This window comes from Musa acuminata, chromosome BXJ1-5 (genome assembly GCF_036884655.1).
Source record: "Musa acuminata AAA Group cultivar baxijiao chromosome BXJ1-5, Cavendish_Baxijiao_AAA, whole genome shotgun sequence".
NCBI lineage: Eukaryota > Viridiplantae > Streptophyta > Magnoliopsida > Zingiberales > Musaceae > Musa > Musa acuminata.
The window spans coordinates 4935514-4954237 of record NC_088331.1 but is presented as its reverse complement, the minus strand read 5'-3'; the positions used below and the strand labels follow the sequence as shown (position 1 = coordinate 4954237).

The following is an 18724-nucleotide window of genomic DNA, read 5'->3' as shown; positions in this document are numbered from 1 at the left end:
CAAATCTGATATGAAGTTGAATAAAATTGATTCAAAATAGAGGAAGATGTGAAGATTACACGGTTATTTCTACTAAATACCATTATGATATGATCCACTGTAATTACATGATGTCGATTCCATTTGCTTTCTCTTGTCACCTGTGACAACTCACTGCCTTTGTTCCAGAGAACAGTAGACAGACACCAGCCACGAATCAATCCCTAGAGAGGAGGAGGCCAACGGTGAGGCGCTTTTGAGAGGACGAGTCGGCGGCGTCGTGATCTTTGTTGCTTAGCTGCGGTCAGTGCACATGAAGACAGCATGCCACCTTATTTAAGGCGGCTTTCATATCATATCAGTCTCCGATTTTTGTGCCGCCTTCTCTCTCTCTCTCTCATGCCTCCTTCGTGGTGCCATTGAATGACTCCTTGGGAGCCTTCATTGAAGCCCTCGAACCGGAGGTACGTCTCAGCAAAGTGGCTATATACTGCGCTGCAGCCTTGTCACCCGTGCTTTTTTGATCTTGCGTCTCTTGTGAGTTATACGTATTTATGGTGTTACATGTGGAGGACCGCAAAATCTGGCTAGAGAGAGAGAGAGAGAGAGAGAGAGAGAGAGAGAGAGAGAGAGAGATTGCTTATAGATTTTATATGGCTAGTAGTGAAATTTCAATCAAAAGTTTCCAGATTTCGGCTTCGACCTTCCACTCTTCTGCATTACATGTTTTCATGTATTCTATATTATTTGAATGAAATATATTAGACTATTCACGTCTATTAGAAGAAAGACGGAAACATGAGAGTTGGATTTCATGTCACCTCCACAGGCCCTGAAAAGATCAGATGGACATCTTCACAGTTGTATATACTCATGCAAAATGATACCGGTGGTTGGATGTGGTAAATGAAACAGTAAATGAGGAAAGGGAGAAAACACGAAGAAAGGAATATACTGAGACCGATGACGGCTGATCACTAAATGAGAGGTGATGGATGGTTCATCCATTCAACATGGCACAGCATGTCTGTGCTCATCTTCTCCGAGCCTTCTGACAGATGATTGCTGCCTCTCATTTTATATTTTGCATTGGTCTGTCTCATATGCTTACTGTTCGATTCTGTGCCAAAAGGAAATTTAATTCCAAGGAATCACTTTATTACATGACTTTTGCATTTCATTCTCCTGCATACAAACTACATTTATGTGGGCAATGAACTCTAACATCATTCTCCTGCTTGAAAGATCCGCTTTGTTACATCAAACACCTTTTTCGATCCGAGAAACATTCTTCCAATTTGTCCATTAAGTGCTGTCATATAAAAATCATGTCACATTAACAAATTCGATCTGAGATATTGTCACAGTATGTCTCGATTTGATGGAATGACTAACTCATTAACTTCTTTAATTCTGAATAGACAAATCAGGAGCCTACCGAAACACTATCATATAAAAACCATATCATGTTAATGGTTGTTGTTATGCCAATTTTGATCTTAGTCCATTTTTAACGTAAAATTTAATTAAAAATGTTACAATCTATCTTACACTTGACTTGAGGTTCTCAGCAAAGTCCATAATTAAATCTTAGCTTATTAAACCTTAGCTTAACACGAGTGAGACATAACTTTATGTTATAAAGTGTTTTTTTTATCTCACTCGAAGGTTATCTTTTTTAACAAGTCTTTACTATGTCCCATACTTTAGGTCGATTCTGATATTAATTATCATAATCTGACTTAGGAGATAAGTAATTTGTTAACATAGTTTAGTCTGAATAATTAGCTTAAAATATTTAAATTAAAATTTATAATAATATATCCATGAAACTTTTGATATTGGATTAAATACCTTTGGATGTCAGATTAAATTAGATATTATGATTCTTATCCTACGACGAAGAAAGCATGGTATTGTTATCTTGGTGATGTTGATTGGAGAGTCAACACGATCAAGTTCGGTCCCAAAGGCAGGTGGACCGAGCAAGCAACTAAGGTGGCAGGTGGACTCTCGAGGCGTTGCTAGCTAATGGTGGCTGATTTGCGATCATCTTGAGATGCAGCTTATTTGTTGGAGGAAGTTCGGGGTCGTCCCGAGGGGCGCCTTAGTCTTGTCCAGAAGTGCTCAACATCATTCTGAGGTGCTCCTTAGATACACTTGGGCCCTACATAAGCGATCGATATTATGGGGATGTCCCGACCTGATCCCTCCGACTCTCAATTCAATATAATAAATGGAGGGATCCCTCCGACTCTCAATTCAATATAATAAATGGAGGGAGTTTAATAAAGTTCAGAAGAAGAGTTAAGATAGAGTCTTCTTGTTCTTGTTTGGCTTGGGGCTTAGTTTTATACCTAAGCGTTCGATGACGTGAGACTAACGATGTGTTAGGATATCCCTTACCCCGTTAGGAGATTATTAATGATGGTAGCTGACTAGTGCATCCTCTGAAGGACAATGTCAGAGTAGGATGCCCGTGATGATATGCTTTGCTCATGATCTTGGTTTGTCTGGCACAAATAAGGGAAGCTCTCTACATCGTTTATATGGAAGGTAGAGCAGAGAAAGTTACACCGTATCGCCTTGTCTTAATGCGTTCTTGCCTTTCCTTAACTACAGTTGAGTTGAGGTGAACGGGTGAGTCGATGACATTATTATTTTTCATATCGTACGCAGATGTTAGAAATCGAAGTCTCGAAGGAACAAAATTCTACGATGAATTCAAATGAAAATAGTATCTAGACTGAATCACCCGAAAAAAGTAGAATCATTAGATTAAAAGGGAGAATCCAGGATGAAGAAGCCTCCAGTGAAAAGACATCACTGTGTCTACTTGAAACCCCGTTAGCCAATGGCCATCTCTGGTTTTGCAGTTCGAAAAGATGGCCCCATCTTCTCCTTGATTCTTGCCCTCTCCAGTCTTTTCTGTGACTACCAACCTCCAATTTATTGCCCAAGCAGATACAGTAGCTTCCTCCTTATCATTGCTAAAGGTTTCTTTGCCATCTATCCTCTCTAACAGCTTCTCTCATGCCTACTAGAGCAACATAGCATAAGGCTCTGTGCTGCCATTGATCCCCTGGTGGTTTTGGTTCTTCGTCCAAGACCATTTCTGGATAACATGGGAGAAGACCTGACTGAAGTCTTCGGGCACGCGAAGTTGACGCAAGCGGAGTTGGTCGGAGCCACCTCGCCGGAGGATCTTTTCAGCATCTTGGAAACATTTGAGGATGCCATAAATGTGGAGCTACGTCCAGTAGGTTCTCAAGGGTTAGCTGGCCCTTTCGAGGCCGATGAGGATGATGAAGAGGCCGGCCAAGCTCGGAAGAAGCAGAAAGTGTCGAACGCTGCGGTTGCCCAAGATGGACAGCAGAAGATGTCTCACGTCACGGTGGAGCGCAACCGGCGGAAGCAGATGAACGATCACTTGTCGGTGCTGCGCTCGTTGATGCCTTGCTTCTATGTCAAAAGAGTAAAATGGATCTCATAGCTATTCTGTGTTTCTTCGGCTTTGATGCTCGTAACTTTCACATCTATGTATTTTTTGAGCTCAGGGAGATCAAGCAAGCATCATAGGAGGGGTAGTGGAGTACATCAAGGAGCTGCAGCAAGTGTTGCAGTCCCTGGAGGCCAAGAAGCAAAGGAAAGCTTACGGTGAACTGCTAAGTCCAAGGCCAGCTTCCAGCCCGAGGTCTTCTTCAACCTTGAGCCCCAGACCACCACCTCTAAGCCCTAGAATGGCTCTTCCCATCAGTCCAAGAACTCCACAACCGAGAAGCCCTTACGGACCGGGGATGCAACGCAGCTACCTCTCCCCGACACTGGTCTCCTCCCATGAATCCTCCTCTCCTATTGACAGCAGCAGCTCTGAGCTGGTAGCCAACTCCAAATCCCCGGTGGCCGATGTGGAGGTGAAGTTCTCAGGCCCAAACGTGATCCTTAGAACTGTGTCGCATCGCATCCCTGGGCAAGCTCTGAAGATAGTTGCAGCTCTCGAGGCCCTCGCGCTCGAGATACTCCATGTCAGAATCACCACCGCCGATGACACCATGCTCAACTCATTCACCATCAAGGTCCATCTCTCACGCAGTTCTTGGCAGCTGATGCATGTTCCCTCTTATCCACTAAGCCATGCTCTTCTTCTGATATTCACACATCTATGAAGTTAGCTCTTTATGACCTAAGCATGGGTTTCAAGAAGCATACAGAGAGCCAGCTTTATGATGATGGTAAAAGAAGGAGATGCATGACTGCACGTTACTTCTTTCATTTTCATTGCTTTTCTTACATCGATTCATGTATCACTGATGATTATTTCTCTCTGCAGATCGGAATAGAGTGCGAGCTCAGCGCCGAGGAACTCGCACAAAAAATTCAGCAAACATTCTACTAAAGCTACAGCTGCTTCACAGCAAATCAACCATGTTTCCGACCTGGAAATAGTTGGCCACCACTCTCTCCTCTCTGAGGGCGAAAGATGTAGCAGCAAAGAGAATGGGGAAGGCGCCTAAATCAAGTCCAAGTCTGGTTAGCAAAGGACCAGCCGTAGTTTTTTACTCTTGTAGTCTGAAGATTCTCCATTTCATTCTGAACTTTTGAGTGCGATTCGATCCATTTCCTTAGTTCCATGCTGTTGATTGCTTGTTCCACATGACCCGAATGTATTGGCTTCCCCACACACACACGCAGCGGCAGCAGCAAAGAATCTGTAGATTGCAACCATTCAAGTTCTGCTACATGGATCCTTCTTATCACTGATCTCTGTGAGGATAATGAGTAACTGAGATGTAGTCTTTAAAGATCTCTTGATTTAAATTATTATTTTATATCCATTCAAGTTATTTATTTATATATATATATATATATATATTATAAAGTTCAATATAGTCTATTTTATACTTTCTTAATTTCTTATTCTTCTATTTGATTTTATCTTTAGCTCTAATAATATATTATTATTATTATTATTATTATTATTTGAAAAAAATTATACTTATATATAATCTGCCCTTTTCTTCATCGTCCTGACACCGAAATCCACTTGTTTTGTGCACTCTTGTGAGGACATATAGACTTGTGGTCTGCCTGCAATTTCCTGTTCATGCCATCAGAACGACAAGATGAAATCTAACAAATTGAAATTACATGAGAGACCACTGCGATAACTTGAGAGGCACAGGATTTCAACGTGCAACAGTGGCTGGCACGAAATGACAAGTCTGATATGAGAACGCTGCCTTGTCTTGCCGGTACATGTACTCTGTTCCTTCTGGTATGGATGATTCAGTCAATTAAGAAGAACATGAAATCGTAGTACGATAGATTCCATACGTTTTGATGTCAAAGAACACATAAATATCCATATTTTGGGCTCCATCTCTAATGTATTCTTAAGCTACGTGTTATGTTATGGATGGCACGAATCGCGAGTAACGACGCCCCATGCAGGACGCCACGTACTGATCCGCCCCCCGCACTTCTCTCGTTTCCTCCCTTCCATCACTCTTCCGACCCCCCGCCCTCAGATCGAGACCTGCAGCTGGTTCTTGGATCCCAAGCGATCCCGAATCCCTCCTACGTGAAGCATCCGTCCACGCCATGGTGAAGCTCGCGTCGGCTCGCGAGAGCCGCACCTACGGCCCCGGCTCCCGCCTCGCCCGCACCCGGTGGGAGTACATCAACGCCGGCCTCTACCTCTTCGCCACAGCCCTCCTCGTCGGCGGCTTCGCCACCCAGATCTCCTCTGTATCATCAGCCGGCGCAAAGTCCGGCCTCGTGGCCGTCCTCGTCGCCCTCGCGCTCCTCCTCGCGGTGAACGCCCACGACCTGGTGGCGCATCTGGCCGCCGTCGACTACTGCCTCTCGCTGGTGGAGTTCGACGTGCAGCTGGCGCTCGTGGAGTTTGCCGTGCCGTTGATGAACACTGTGGGCGTCATCTTGACCTTCGTCGGCAACCTGTTCTTCTTGATCCCGGTGATTCTAATGACTCGTATCTTTCAGCATGTTATCAATGAAAAGATTGCACTCACATAACGAGGTAATATCTTGCAGATGGAGAAAGGATACAGATACAGGCTAGAAAAGCATGCTCTTAACACACTCATCGCTGGGCCAATCTTTTGGGTCATTGGCTCCATCCACAACGTGTGTCAGATCTACGAGAGAGCAGACGGCCATGTTCAGCTCCTCCAGAAGAGTGTGCAGGTTCCTCTCATAATGGGAAGCTTGCTCTTCTTGGTCGCTGGGATCGTCAACAAGCATGATGATACACTTCACATGCTGCTGGTGAGTTGTTAGTTTGCAGCAGTCTCTGATTCATGCAAGGAACACATTAGCCTGTTGACGAACCACAACGCAGGGGAGGAGCTGGATTTGGTTGTGCCTGTCAGGGAGTTCACTGTTCCTCGTTGGGGGGCTGATGAACACGGTAAGAGTGTTCAAGATGCAACGAACGGAAGGGTTGAGGCTGGAGAAGCTTCGAGGTAGCGCACACGAGAGACTAGCTAAAGTCAGGGAGGAGCTTCCGCTGATACTGGAAAGCAACAAGAAGAGCAGGAAGCAACAGGAGGAAGGGAGGCCAGTATCGGCTCCTACATCAGTTCCTACGCCTTACAAGGATGCCCTACTTGGAAGCCTAACTCGAAGCATCGTTTGAAGGAGTCGATGAAGTATGATATCAGTCCCCTGCGGATTGTGATTGTGCAGTTAAATTCTTCTTCTCTCCGTCTCTCTTCTGTTCTCCATTCATTCATTGGACATGTTGCTGGAATAACTGAAGCTTCTCACAGAATAAATCTTCTTGTGTGCACTCTTCGGTGCAAGAATTATTGTTCTATTCAATACAGCAGTCTTCCATCAACTTGTATTACCACCACAACTTCACTAGGCTTTGTGCAGTAATTTTGGGAAGTGTAGGTAATCATAAAACCAAAAATGCTGAATGTATTCAGCCCAAAAAGATCATGTCTTGGTGCAACTAAAGCGTAGGATATCTGCCTCAGCTTCACCCCAACGAATCATCAGGTAAGAAAATAACATCATCTCCTTTGGGAGGCTGCTGTGTGTTGTAGTACAGGTGAAACTGATTGGGCCATCATCCCTGCAAGGGCTCATGTGATTTGTATTTGACATGGTGACAATAGACCGAGCGCAAAACGGATACAAATCACTCGTATATACTTGTGTTGGTAAACTCTTGAAGCACACTACACATAAAATGGATACATAGCCTTCACACCAATTCTCATCATTTTCTCCTCAAGTTCCATATGCACTTGGTCGTTCTGTTTCTTGGTGGCAGAATTCTTGTTCTTGATCGAAAAGCTTCATGCAAACATGATCGACAGAAGAATGTATTAAGTTTAATCACATTGGCTATAGAATTGGTTTCATACGGACCTCAACAAGCATTCTGATATGGATTTACTGGTACTCTTCAAGCTGTGTCAAACAGTATATAGAGCAACTAGCAGAATCTCAAATCTTGAAATCAGAGTACCAAAGTCATTGGGAGCCAGAGCATCAAGTGTATGGAGTTGGTTCATCTCACAGATGCAGATGCAGATGCAAGACAACTTGTGCATGTTGCTCTTCATCAGGCAAAGGCTGAGGATGTCCAACTATCCACACCACACTCTTAGATTCACAAGGACAATGATTTGTTCTAGCAGTGTTAGGCAGTGGAGCACTCATATTTCTTGCTTGTGGTTGAAACAATGATATATCCTATGATTGCTACCTTGGATCTTTCCCTCCTCTTGTGGGCATGGTCAAGTTTGTTGACCTGAGGCTGCATGGACATGTGTGTGCTGTTGACTCCATCTGCAAAGCCCATGTGCTTGCACACCATGGCACTTTCCCCATCTTAATCTACCCCCTACATCTAAAGATTACTCTGTTTCATTAACTATCTCACTACAACTTAAAGCACAGACATACTTGTGCCAGAGTTCAAGCTCATCATGTTCTGAAAGAGCTGCTTAGTTTGACTCATCACATGCATCAGTGAGAAAGGCAAACACTGATATGTTTGAAGAATTCCTCAGCAAAATGAGATGAAACATGGTATTCAATCAATATTATTGCCTGCTAGTCATCTCTCCTGGTTAGTGGTGTGTGGACTCAGGAACTTGCCTGAGGTGGTCATTAGGTTAAGAATCACAAGTTAAAGATAGAGGTCAGTGGACTTTGAGGTGTTGATCGGACAATATGCTAGCTTTGGAATTTGGACTGCAAGAACACCATCCATTCCCTCCCTTAGCTTTGACTTGCTTGCCAAATCTCCCTTTGTAGACCAAGATCTATTGACACAGTGAGGAAAGCATGGTGCTCGGTGGAGTTTGGTGAATAGACTTTTACTGCAGGCTGCAGAAAACCTTCAGCTCGATGATTAAGCTGTCAACTATATGAATCTGCTTTCAGCAAGAAGCCATTCGATGTAGCATCTAAAATCATTTGAAACAATGAACAGTCCAAGTGATTGCAGATCTTCTCAGAAAGATAACTGAGCATCAGAAGAAGGGTTCACAAGCAGCCTGTAGTTTTCTGACAAACGAAGCCGGGGAGATCTCATAATGCTGATCAGAGGATTCTGATACTTGCATGTAGTCACGTGATTCATGAGTTACTTCCACACCCCCCTCCTCCATCCATCATTGGCGAGTACGTGGTCGAAGCTTGGAAGGAGCCATGCAGCAATTTTGGACCCATTAGAAACGCCGCACCAGAGAAGTCCTCCGAGTACAAGAACGGCACACCGTATCTATGTTAGATCACGCGAGCCAATCACAGGGAGCCGCGTAAGGGATTTAGGCAGTCCAAATGAACGTTATGTCAAATTTGTCAGCTTCCCCATTCGAATTTTCAACCCCAAAATGGACAAAACTGCGCACACCCAATTTGGCATTTGTCATCAAGTTAAAGAATATCCGAGTATGGTTTAAGGAAGTCGAGTATAGGTTCCCAAATCCGTTAAAACCGGATTAAATGCTCCCTAATGGATCGACTATAAGAATAGAATAAGCACGAGATTCGACTTATAAGGACACCGACCAAGTGAATCTCCAAAATCAATCTCCTTACACCTATCTAAACTATCTAAACTAGAGGATATAGTAAATTTATTTCCTTCAAGTTCTTTGATATTTTATTTGTATAGACATTTTAACTAACTAGTTTATAGGAAAATATAAAAGAATAATACTTTAGTTTTCTTTGTCTGTAATCAATATCGGAAGAAGCTTACAATAATCTTGTTGATATTTTCAATAAGACAAGAATAAACCTTGAGTCGACTACATGATGAGATTCAACAATAATAAAATATGATAGATGACCAACCCATACTTCTCTCGATGATTAACTTCCTTAATGACCTTAAGTCATTTGGATTTCTGGTCACATAAAAGCTTTCAATAAATTTCTCCGACCTATTTTAGAAAGCAAAATAGCATAAGAACCTCATTTCAACGAAAAAAGAAAGAAATCATGATATTTGATGCCGAAAAAATATCATCTTTGCACATGGTATATCCACTCAATACAAAAAAAAAAATCAGAAAGTACATAATGTAACTGAGAAACATCATAAGTGTCTTACATAACATCAATATATTCATTTTATGTGTGATACATTTGTCTAAAAAAAACATATGAAACACTCGCGATTGACATAGCCAAAGTATCATCCCTTTACACATAATGCATTCATATAGGACAAATGAAACATCTCCCATGAAAAGAAACATTTGAAGTGTTGATATGTCCTACCAAATGAATACATCTTTTATATGTGATGTCCACGTCTTAATTGTCTTATGAGAAAGACAATAATTATTGAGCTCGAATAAACTCACTCTCACTTCAAAATATATAATGAGAGAAAGAAATGAATAAATATTTTTCTCATTATGATTGAACAAATCTTATATACAACAATCCTGGTATAATGAGAGCTCGAATAAACTCACTCTCACTCTCACTCTCAGTATGGGCTTTTTTCGCCAGCAACAAATCAAATCCAATCCAATCCCATATCTCTTTGATGGTGTCAAGTATCCTGCACCACAAGACAACATACATACACTAAATATGACTGCATTACCACATGAAGTGCCATGATTACTAAATTTCTCCCTGCAAAAAATGATCAATAATGGAGTTTATGCAGCTTTTAATTAATTAGTCGTCGGCAGTACAATAGGAAATAATATTATAGAAGAGTGCAGGTCAGTGGAGGAAGAAGACTTGTTCAAGTTTGTGAATAGTCAGTCTTGCTGCTCCATGTCAGTATAAATAGACCATGCAAGGATACCAGCACCCTCACTTCATGTGTTGGGTGACCGCCACAAGAAAGGTACCAGGGAAGCAGAGAGTATCTGGTGGCAATGGGAGATCAGAACACTGAGCTCTACTTTGTCTTCATGAACTTTGATCCAGAGTACGAGAGTCTGCGTGCAGATCGGTGTGTCATGTTGCATCTTCCCAACCCCTCATTTCTTTTCAGCAGTGGCATTTGCCTTCCTTCTTCCTTCCTCCCTCCTCTGTTCTCTCAAGGTCTCTCTGTGGGGATGGCTCAGGTCAAAGGAAGGCGTGGAGGAGCTCGACACTTACCTGAGTCACAAGCATGACCAGCTACTGGCAAAGCTTCTCCCACCAAACTCCTACAGGAAGAAGTCCTCTCTGGCAATTGTTGATGGCTTCTCAGTGGAGATAACCAAAAAGCAGGTATTCCTTCTTGGATTTAAGATGTTTTTGTGTCACCCCTGATGGAAATGCCATGTTGTCTTTTGATGTCCTCCTTCCTTCAGGCAGCCATTCTCAGATCTGCAAACGAGGTGAGGGTGGTTGAGAAGAACCAAGAGCTTGCTTGACTGCAGGAGATGCGTCTTCAAGCTTGGAATGAATAATACAGTTGACTGTACCAAATACGAGTGTAGTAAACTCAGTCCAGAGCTGCCAGGAAATTTCATGAGACTCTGTTTTTGAAGTCAGGCTCTATGTGGTTTTCATAGTTTGACTTTGGAAAGCTTTTATTTTGTATGGAAGCCCAAAAAGTCTAACATGATTTAAATAAAAAAAAAACTCATCTTGTGGCTAATGTTTTTGAGACTCAGATCAGATTATCTTTTGGAGCAAAGCTATTGGGAATATGAGAGATGCTTTGACCACTAGCAGTTTACTAATAACAAAAACTGCACATTACCTAAACAGCAATACTGTAATACCTACAGTTGACTCAAGGCAGTTTACTAGTAGTATCTGTCCTTTGTACAATCCTCAGGGAACAAGGGAAGTCATGTACTCAGCCCTTAAACTCAGTGACCAATTAATAAGCAAATGTCAGAAGCTGGTGTCCAGTTTACTTGCACTGAACTGGTCATCAAATAGCTTATTCCATCACTTGAGAGAGTAGATAACTTGCCCATCACTCGAGTGTTTGAATAGGTGATATATGAATTGCACAAGAAGGTGTACAACTACAGATGATGATGCATTTGTAGTGGTGCATTAGTCTCAGAAACAGCAGCAAATGCTCAGTGGTCAGATATCCAGATAAAAGTATCTGCAGTGCACACACACAAGATGATCCTTATGGTTGACCAATATGCATCATGCAGTAGTTGCTAATTGTAAACCAACAATGCTGGCAATGCAAAGATGCCATGAGTACACTTTCCATAAGTTCAAGCAGAGTTAGCAAGATAAGCAAGTTTAATAATCTCATCCCTGGATGTGATTCTCTGGAATAAACCAAACCGAAACAGTGCAAGTGTAAACAGCCTTGCCAGTTTCATCATTCATCCACTTGCAACCCAGAGAGAAGAAAGTCAACCACTAGCAATGAGCTGATGACACTGGACTAAGTATTGGGTAGTTCTACTACTAAATAACTTGGGAAGATCAGATACTTTTATTGTTTGCCCAGTTTGTCCATGCATAGTAGTAAACAGTAGTCACCAATAAGCTGGGGTCTCCTGGTGTTTGAGAGTCCCCACTGCCCTGAAGGGAGACACAAGTTAAGAGTCCCTTGTAGACTGTGAAAGACAATGGAGATACTATTGATCTGGATGACATGATCTTACATGTAAGATTCCAGGTTTTTGTTCTAGCACATTCTTCAGTACAAGTTTTTCACCAATGAAAATATGTTGGTTCTCTGACTACAGTTGATAACAGTAAATTTCTCATATAAGATGATGAAAGAAATATGTGGCAAAATAAAGTGAAAAAAAGACTAGTGGTTAACTGGTTATTGCCAAGACAGTGGGAAGCAAACCCTGCTACATTGGTATCACAATCATTATGAATATAGCTACATGAACCAGCAGTCTAGAAACAGGAATGGATCTGTATCAGAGACCACTAGGAGCTAAGAGTTGAATAAGCGTGTGGGGCTATACAAATATGTATATCTCTGGACGTGTTAGATGAAACATAGTCATATCTGTAGCATGCACATAGGATGTGTCAAAATTTTACTGGGCATGAAAGTTGAAATCATGATACTACATTGAAAAATTTCTTCTAAAGAAAGCTCATTGGGTTTGTTAAGAAAATACAAACACCAAGGATAAGAAGACACAAGAAAATGAAACAAACAACTGGAATGAAGTTAGTAGCATCTCTTTGTTTTCATCATATAGGTGACTAATAGATTTTTGAATACTTAATTTCAAGTAACTAGAGACAAGCTTTTATCATCTACCAAAATATCTAGAGATGTTATTTCCTTGTGCTTTTCTAAGTTAGATTTGATTTGACTTAGATTAGTTCAAGTACTTATATTCAAGCTTTATTATCTAAAATACTGTAGAGATGCCTTGTCCTTGTGCTTCTACAAGTTTGATTGTGTTAAGTCTCTCTATTGAGAACCAGGTAGTTTTGGTGGTTCCGAGTCAAAATTAAATTTACACTTGAATTGCAGCTTATTTAGAGAAGCAAATTAGTTCAGACAGATATGAAGTGATCAAATATATGGTTGTATGCAGAAGAACATGGCAAGAACCAATCCTATTATTTCACAATACCACTTAGGTGAACAAAGAACTGCAAGACAATCAGAAATAAGTTCAAAACTAAAGACTAATATTGCTATACTTGTTGAGGATCAATATATATCAAAATAATAAGAATATGCCAGCGAGAAAATGTGAAAATACTCATGAGTTTGCAATTTACATCATGTAAGTTATTATTAGTGCAAGAGAAAACAAGAGGAGCTATTTAGCAATGAGTTATGTTGAGGAGGATAAACAACCACACCTTTGATATTATCTCATGTAACTACAAGTCTCAATTCTGCATATTGTCAAAGACTAAAATAAAACACTGATCATGATTGTGCTACATTTATAAACCTAAAGCTAATGAATTACACAAGTAGCATTTGCATATATTTGCATTGTACAAACAGACGTGCTTCAAATGCACATGCACACTAGAATATACTGGCACAAATACATCAAAAGCTTTTACTTTATTATTGTGCAGAGAGTGTCACCACAATCTCCAGTAGCAAATTCTACTGTCTGGAATGTGGAAATGCAGTCAATGTAGCAACCACTATGGTGGACACATTACTAATCTCAACATGCAGCTCCGTCATGATAAAGCCATTGTCAGAAGCTATACTCTGCAAGGTCAAAGTTAGAACCTAGTGCCCTGCACGAAAGCAGTGGGTTTGCTCATAAAGAAATATTGTCTAGCACAACTGGGTGGAAGGATAGCTTTCAGACAAATAAATAGTCACCACATGAATGCACAGAAGATGTTCGACAAAAACAAAGCAAATGCAATTTACAAGTATTATGGCAAGTACATAAATATCCTTTTTACCTAGATTCCCAAATATGTAAAACAAGCAGAACGAAACATTTACAAAAACAGATGTGGTCAAAAAGTTCAATATGATGTATGAAACCTTCATGGCATCATAAGATAAAGGTGAATTGCTACACAGACATACAAGTTGCTTCCTTAGTACCACAATCATCACTGATGAGACATACCATCTATCAGCATGGAAAAATTACACAAGAATACTGAAACAAACTAAAAGAAACTCACATCCGACAGTAACGACAACAACAGAAGGAAAAGAAGATTGGAAAGTAATTCATAAAAAAATCTAGAAACTAATTCTCAGATTTTTAAGAACCTTCTGCCTCCCATGTATGTGAGGTGACCCTCATAACTCATTTTCCCCAAAATGCATACAAGAAAAGAAAACGCAAACTAATAAAGCCTAAATAGATACATGAATGCAACAAAAATTTTAACAAACAATGTGAATGTAAAAAAGCACTTATACCAAAGTTTAGATCAAATAATCAGAGTTTCAAAGTTCACTAGACCAAGCCACTATATCCTTGATAGCACCATGAAGTTTATTACCAGCGTCATCAGCTTTGAAGTCTTAGGTAGCACAACTTCATATTTTCTAACTTCATATTTTGAATTAATGTCTCCACAAAACTGTAGCTTAAGATCCACATTGCGTCAGCATTTCTCATGATGAAACCTTTTCTAATTTGTTTTGGTTGTTTCTTGTGTTCTGAGAATGGCAAGTTGAACAAACTGACAAACATATTTGAGAATAAGAGGAATTACCAGTATATGCACAACAGCAGTTAGGAAAAATTCGTGAATGTCAAGTTGAACAAACTGACAAACATATTTGAGAATAAGAGGAATTACCAGTAGATGCACAACAGCAGCTAGAAAAAAATCGTGAAGCACCAAAATTATTCCTCAATCTCAACTCTATGCAAAACACCTGCGAGATAATAGAATAAATTATTAAATTTGCCTGTGTATGTCGTAGCATCCGGACATAACCCCTTGTCAGACATATCGACAAAAACCATACTTTGCATCTTCAATCTTTCTTTTACTGGTAAAACCAGCTTATGATACCACATTTCCCCTGTTTTCCAACTTGAACCCTCGAAGCTTGCACCTTTCCTTCTTTATCAAGCCCATCGAAACCATAATTACAAGCGATCGCACTCGGAACCAACCTAATTCGCAAACGAGTCACGTTAAAAGAACCGTCTGGCGCATCGTCTGCAATTGCGTATGCCCGCCGATTCGGCCTGCTCTTCCGCGTCTTACGTAGAACGTTGAATGCATCAAAGATCCGTCCTTTCCTTCTGAAGAATTGGATTAATGCATTGCAAGGGATCACGTGGAGTTCAATAACCATATATCGTATGATCGAACACTTGGTGTGCGACGTCCAAGCGGCCCGACTTGCAGTGGCAATTCATCAGAATTCTGAGGGTCACCGAATGGAGTAGCGAAAGGATGCGGCGGCAAAGAATCATCGGATTTGACAGGAGCGAGAGAGAGGAGGAGACCGAAGAAACGGGTCCGTGGGAAAGTGGAGGTTTCCGCGAAGGAATCAGCGAGGAGGGCATTGGCACCATCGACCATGTCGGAGCCGAAGAGTGACTCGATTAGGGATTAGGCGAGAGCGAGGGCAGAGAATCGAGTGAAGGGTGAGCGGGCGGAAGTCGAGTTAGGGACCTGCATTGGGCTAAAGGGAAAGCCCATCGGACCTTTGTCGTATAGGATCAACGGCAAGCGGAGGTGCCAGAAATTTTATGTGAAAATAGAAAATGTATGAAAAAGAAATATTTAGGGAGAAGCCATAATTTTCCTATCTTATATCATCCAAATCCAAATCCAAATCCAAATCCTCCAAAGTACCAAGTTATTCAATCATAACTAATATAAATCACAATTGTTAACCCACATATAATATAATTATTTTATTTATATCTTTTCCCTCTTTTTATCCATTTCCTGTTAATATTTTTCTATCTCCTATAATCCTACCCGTGACCGACCTCTTCCTCTCCATCTCCTCTTCCGACCTTCTTGTCTTCTCGATCTTTCCCACATGTTGTCCTTTAGGGCTGAAGTCCACGAACAGTTGAGTGGTCAATTTGGAGATACAATTGACTGAGGCTCCTTCGTTGTTAAGCAATGCAATATGATTGAAGGAAGGAAGATTATATTGGTGTGTTGTTGCAATCAATGACAGCAGCGTGTGCGTAATCGTTTGACTAAATCGTCCGCGTGTTGTGCAGTCCAGAGAAAGTGAAGCAGGTCGTAATTAAACTAATTCATTCAGACGACTTTCCACGTTTAACCTGCACCGAATACAAGTAAATTCTAATACTATAATAGTTGTGTGGTGCCAGGCTGTAAAATTTAAAATAGGAAACAAGCAATGTATTTATATGCTCTATGATATATTATATTCTTTTTGCTAGTTTAATTCAGTTGATGTCGGGAAAAAGATATCTAAATACTTAATCCTCGAGAAAATAAAAAGAAAAAAAGAGTCATTTTTCTAAAAAATATTCATATTTTATGTATTTTTAAAAGATATTTTCTTTTTTTTTTCAAACAGTATCTCTAATTTTAAAAAACCTAAAATATCCCTAAAAAATTGTATTAAATATTTTTGCATATTTTTATCAGTTTTTAACTATTAGAATATTTTCATTTGACTTCTTTACCATGTTTTCCAATGAATATATAGTGATTTATTAAGATATTAAAAATATTATCAGTGATATCATATTGTTGATTGTTATTGCTCATAGATTATTATAATATTATATTTTTAGATTCATAATTAATTTGATTAAGGTTAAACGTTCATGTAGTTTATTTATAATATTTTTGAATTGATCTTATAATACTTTTACTGTGTAAGTCTTATAATGTTTTTATTTTGATGATCAAAATATTATAACAGGTTAAAACACTAGAAAATTTTTGAAGGATAGTTTATATATATTTTAATTAAAGATACTATTTAAGAAAATTAAGTGTTTAATTTAAGATGCTTTATTTTATAAAAAGTAAAAGCATTTTCTGGGAACTATAACTGTTTATATGATAATTATCATCTATAAATCAAACTTAAAGAATATTTAAGAAAAAAAAAATTAAAAGTATTAAAAATGAGTGGTTTTATTCTTACCATCGAGGTTGACCGGTCACTCCGTTGCCTTCATCTATAAATAACGGATGCAGAGCGTCCCTCAAACGCACATTTCTTAGAATTGACCGCCGTTACCCGAATCCATGGTTTCCGTCAAGATCGCCGTCATCCTCTCCGTCGTCTTCTCCCTCCTCTTCCTTCTCTCCCAGGCCACCCGCGTCCCCCTCCTCCCCGACGCGACCACGGCCGTCGACTTCCGTGAGGTGCCGGAGGACTTCGATCCGACGACCGCCGAACTGATCCCGGCCGAGGATGCGGACCCGACGGCCCTAACCGCCTCGATCGAGAAGATAACGTCGGAGCATCCCATCCCCGAATTCGTCGAGGGATTCGACCACGTTGACCTCTCCCTTCGCCGCCCCGTGCACCGCCACTTCCGCCGCCACCGCTGCCACCACCACCACCACGACCGCCACGACCGCCACGGCCACCGGTTCCACGGCGTCAGGATCGTCCCCTACGGAAACGACATGATCCCGCTCCCCAAGGGCGGCGAAGTGGACGCCGGATCTGAGGCCGAGGGCAGGGAGGGCCGGATGGAGTGGCCTTTGGCGACGGATTGGGAAGGGGAGAGGAGGAGGACGAGGAAGAACAAGGAGCACAAGAAGAAGAGGCCCGAGGAGGAGGACTCGGATTCGGACTCCGATGATGAGGAGGAGATGGAGATGGGCAAGAAGGAGCTCAAATTTGGGAGGAGGATGGGGAGGAAGGAGCAGCGTGGATGGCTGAATTGGTTCAGGGCCATGTGGGACTAATTACGAAGTGAGCATTGGGTATTGTATGTGTTGTATGTGTTCTTCTGCTTACTAAGCTTCTATGATTCCATACAGTGGAATGTATAGTTGCAGCTATGTAGTTTGTGTTTGAACATGTTTGCTTTGTCATATGGTATGACAATTAGTTATCTTATTCTGCCTGTGGATTCCATGTTCTTGAATGATCCATTCTTATTGCATGAACATCATGCATCTACTAGTTTGACTTATAGATTGAAATTTGTAGACAATTTCTTGAGTTCTTATGCAGAAAGCTGAGGAGAACTGTTTACCAGTGTATTATTTATTCATTATAATGTGCATGAGAGAATGAAAAGCAGCTGAAGACAATGAAAACCAAAGGCTTCAAGAATAGTGTTAAGATAGAGAGATGGAGCCAAGACAGTCATGTACTTCATTACCACATTGCTGCAAGAAGACTCTGCAAAGTCTCTCCCGTTTCCTTCAACACTTCTCCTACACATTACAAGTAATGCAGCTTAACATCACTCATTTATGTGGCATATTTACTACTTGTTGAAAACATATATTTTTAAAAGATGTATTAATTAGGAAAACTGAGGCCTAAATGACTTCAAATATAGGAAATGGATTAAATATTTGTCTATAAGTAACTATAAGTACAAAAATTCAGTCTATAATTTCGCCTAAAAATTCTGGGTCATATTATTTGCATTAATTAAATGGGGAATAATGTAATCTAATTGGTAATTCTTTTATTTTGCGGGAAAGATATTGTGGTCTCGTACAATTAATCGATTGAAAGAATTCGTATTCTAACATCGAAATAGCGTTAGATGTTAGAGGCCACATCACCCCTGACAAGTTCCAGAGGTTGTTCGGTCCTGCTGCGTAGCCACGTCCGTGTGAGGAATTCCACGGTGTGTGATGGTGGACACCGAGTGCGGAATTCCCCATAAGAGATATCTATGGGACCTTTATGGCT

General features: G+C 40.7%; 3 protein-coding genes across 3 annotated transcripts; all 3 read left to right on the top strand.

Moving 5' to 3' along the window:
- Window positions 1-3103: 3103 nt before the first annotated feature.
- LOC135675106 (transcription factor SPEECHLESS-like) lies at window positions 3104-4449 on the top strand. The gene is made up of 3 exons (XM_065185377.1): window positions 3104-3454; window positions 3537-4055; window positions 4310-4449. Exons 1-3 carry the CDS (start codon window positions 3104-3106, stop codon window positions 4373-4375), a joined length of 936 nt encoding a protein of 311 aa, XP_065041449.1. The 3' UTR covers window positions 4376-4449.
- Window positions 4450-5486: 1037 nt separating this feature from the next.
- Window positions 5487-6772, top strand: LOC135674918 (uncharacterized). Its single transcript, XM_065185183.1, has 3 exons — window positions 5487-5955; window positions 6034-6267; window positions 6341-6772. Exons 1-3 carry the CDS (start codon window positions 5581-5583, stop codon window positions 6635-6637), a joined length of 906 nt encoding a protein of 301 aa, XP_065041255.1. The 5' UTR covers window positions 5487-5580; the 3' UTR covers window positions 6638-6772.
- A 3227-nt stretch (window positions 6773-9999) lies between these two features.
- On the top strand, window positions 10000-12564 carry LOC135673219 (uncharacterized). The gene is made up of 3 exons (XM_065182030.1): window positions 10000-10444; window positions 10560-10707; window positions 10791-12564. The coding sequence occupies exons 1-3, from the start codon at window positions 10368-10370 to the stop codon at window positions 10851-10853; spliced, it is 288 nt and encodes a 95-aa protein (XP_065038102.1). The 5' UTR covers window positions 10000-10367; the 3' UTR covers window positions 10854-12564.
- The last annotated feature ends 6160 nt before the right edge of the window (window positions 12565-18724 follow it).

Coding starts and splice junctions, on each gene's coding strand:
- LOC135673219 (XM_065182030.1), top strand. CDS start 10,368: ATGGGAGATCAGAACACTGAGCTCTACTTTGTCTTCATGAACTTTGAT. Junction 10,445..10,559: donor GAGAGTCTGCGTGCAGATCG/GTGTGTCATGTT, acceptor GGGATGGCTCAG/GTCAAAGGAAGGCGTGGAGG. Junction 10,708..10,790: donor TGGAGATAACCAAAAAGCAG/GTATTCCTTCTT, acceptor TCCTTCCTTCAG/GCAGCCATTCTCAGATCTGC.
- LOC135674918 (XM_065185183.1), top strand. CDS start 5,581: ATGGTGAAGCTCGCGTCGGCTCGCGAGAGCCGCACCTACGGCCCCGGC. Junction 5,956..6,033: donor ACCTGTTCTTCTTGATCCCG/GTGATTCTAATG, acceptor AATATCTTGCAG/ATGGAGAAAGGATACAGATA. Junction 6,268..6,340: donor ATACACTTCACATGCTGCTG/GTGAGTTGTTAG, acceptor ACCACAACGCAG/GGGAGGAGCTGGATTTGGTT.
- LOC135675106 (XM_065185377.1), top strand. CDS start 3,104: ATGGGAGAAGACCTGACTGAAGTCTTCGGGCACGCGAAGTTGACGCAA. Junction 3,455..3,536: donor CTTGCTTCTATGTCAAAAGA/GTAAAATGGATC, acceptor TTTTGAGCTCAG/GGAGATCAAGCAAGCATCAT. Junction 4,056..4,309: donor TCAACTCATTCACCATCAAG/GTCCATCTCTCA, acceptor TTCTCTCTGCAG/ATCGGAATAGAGTGCGAGCT.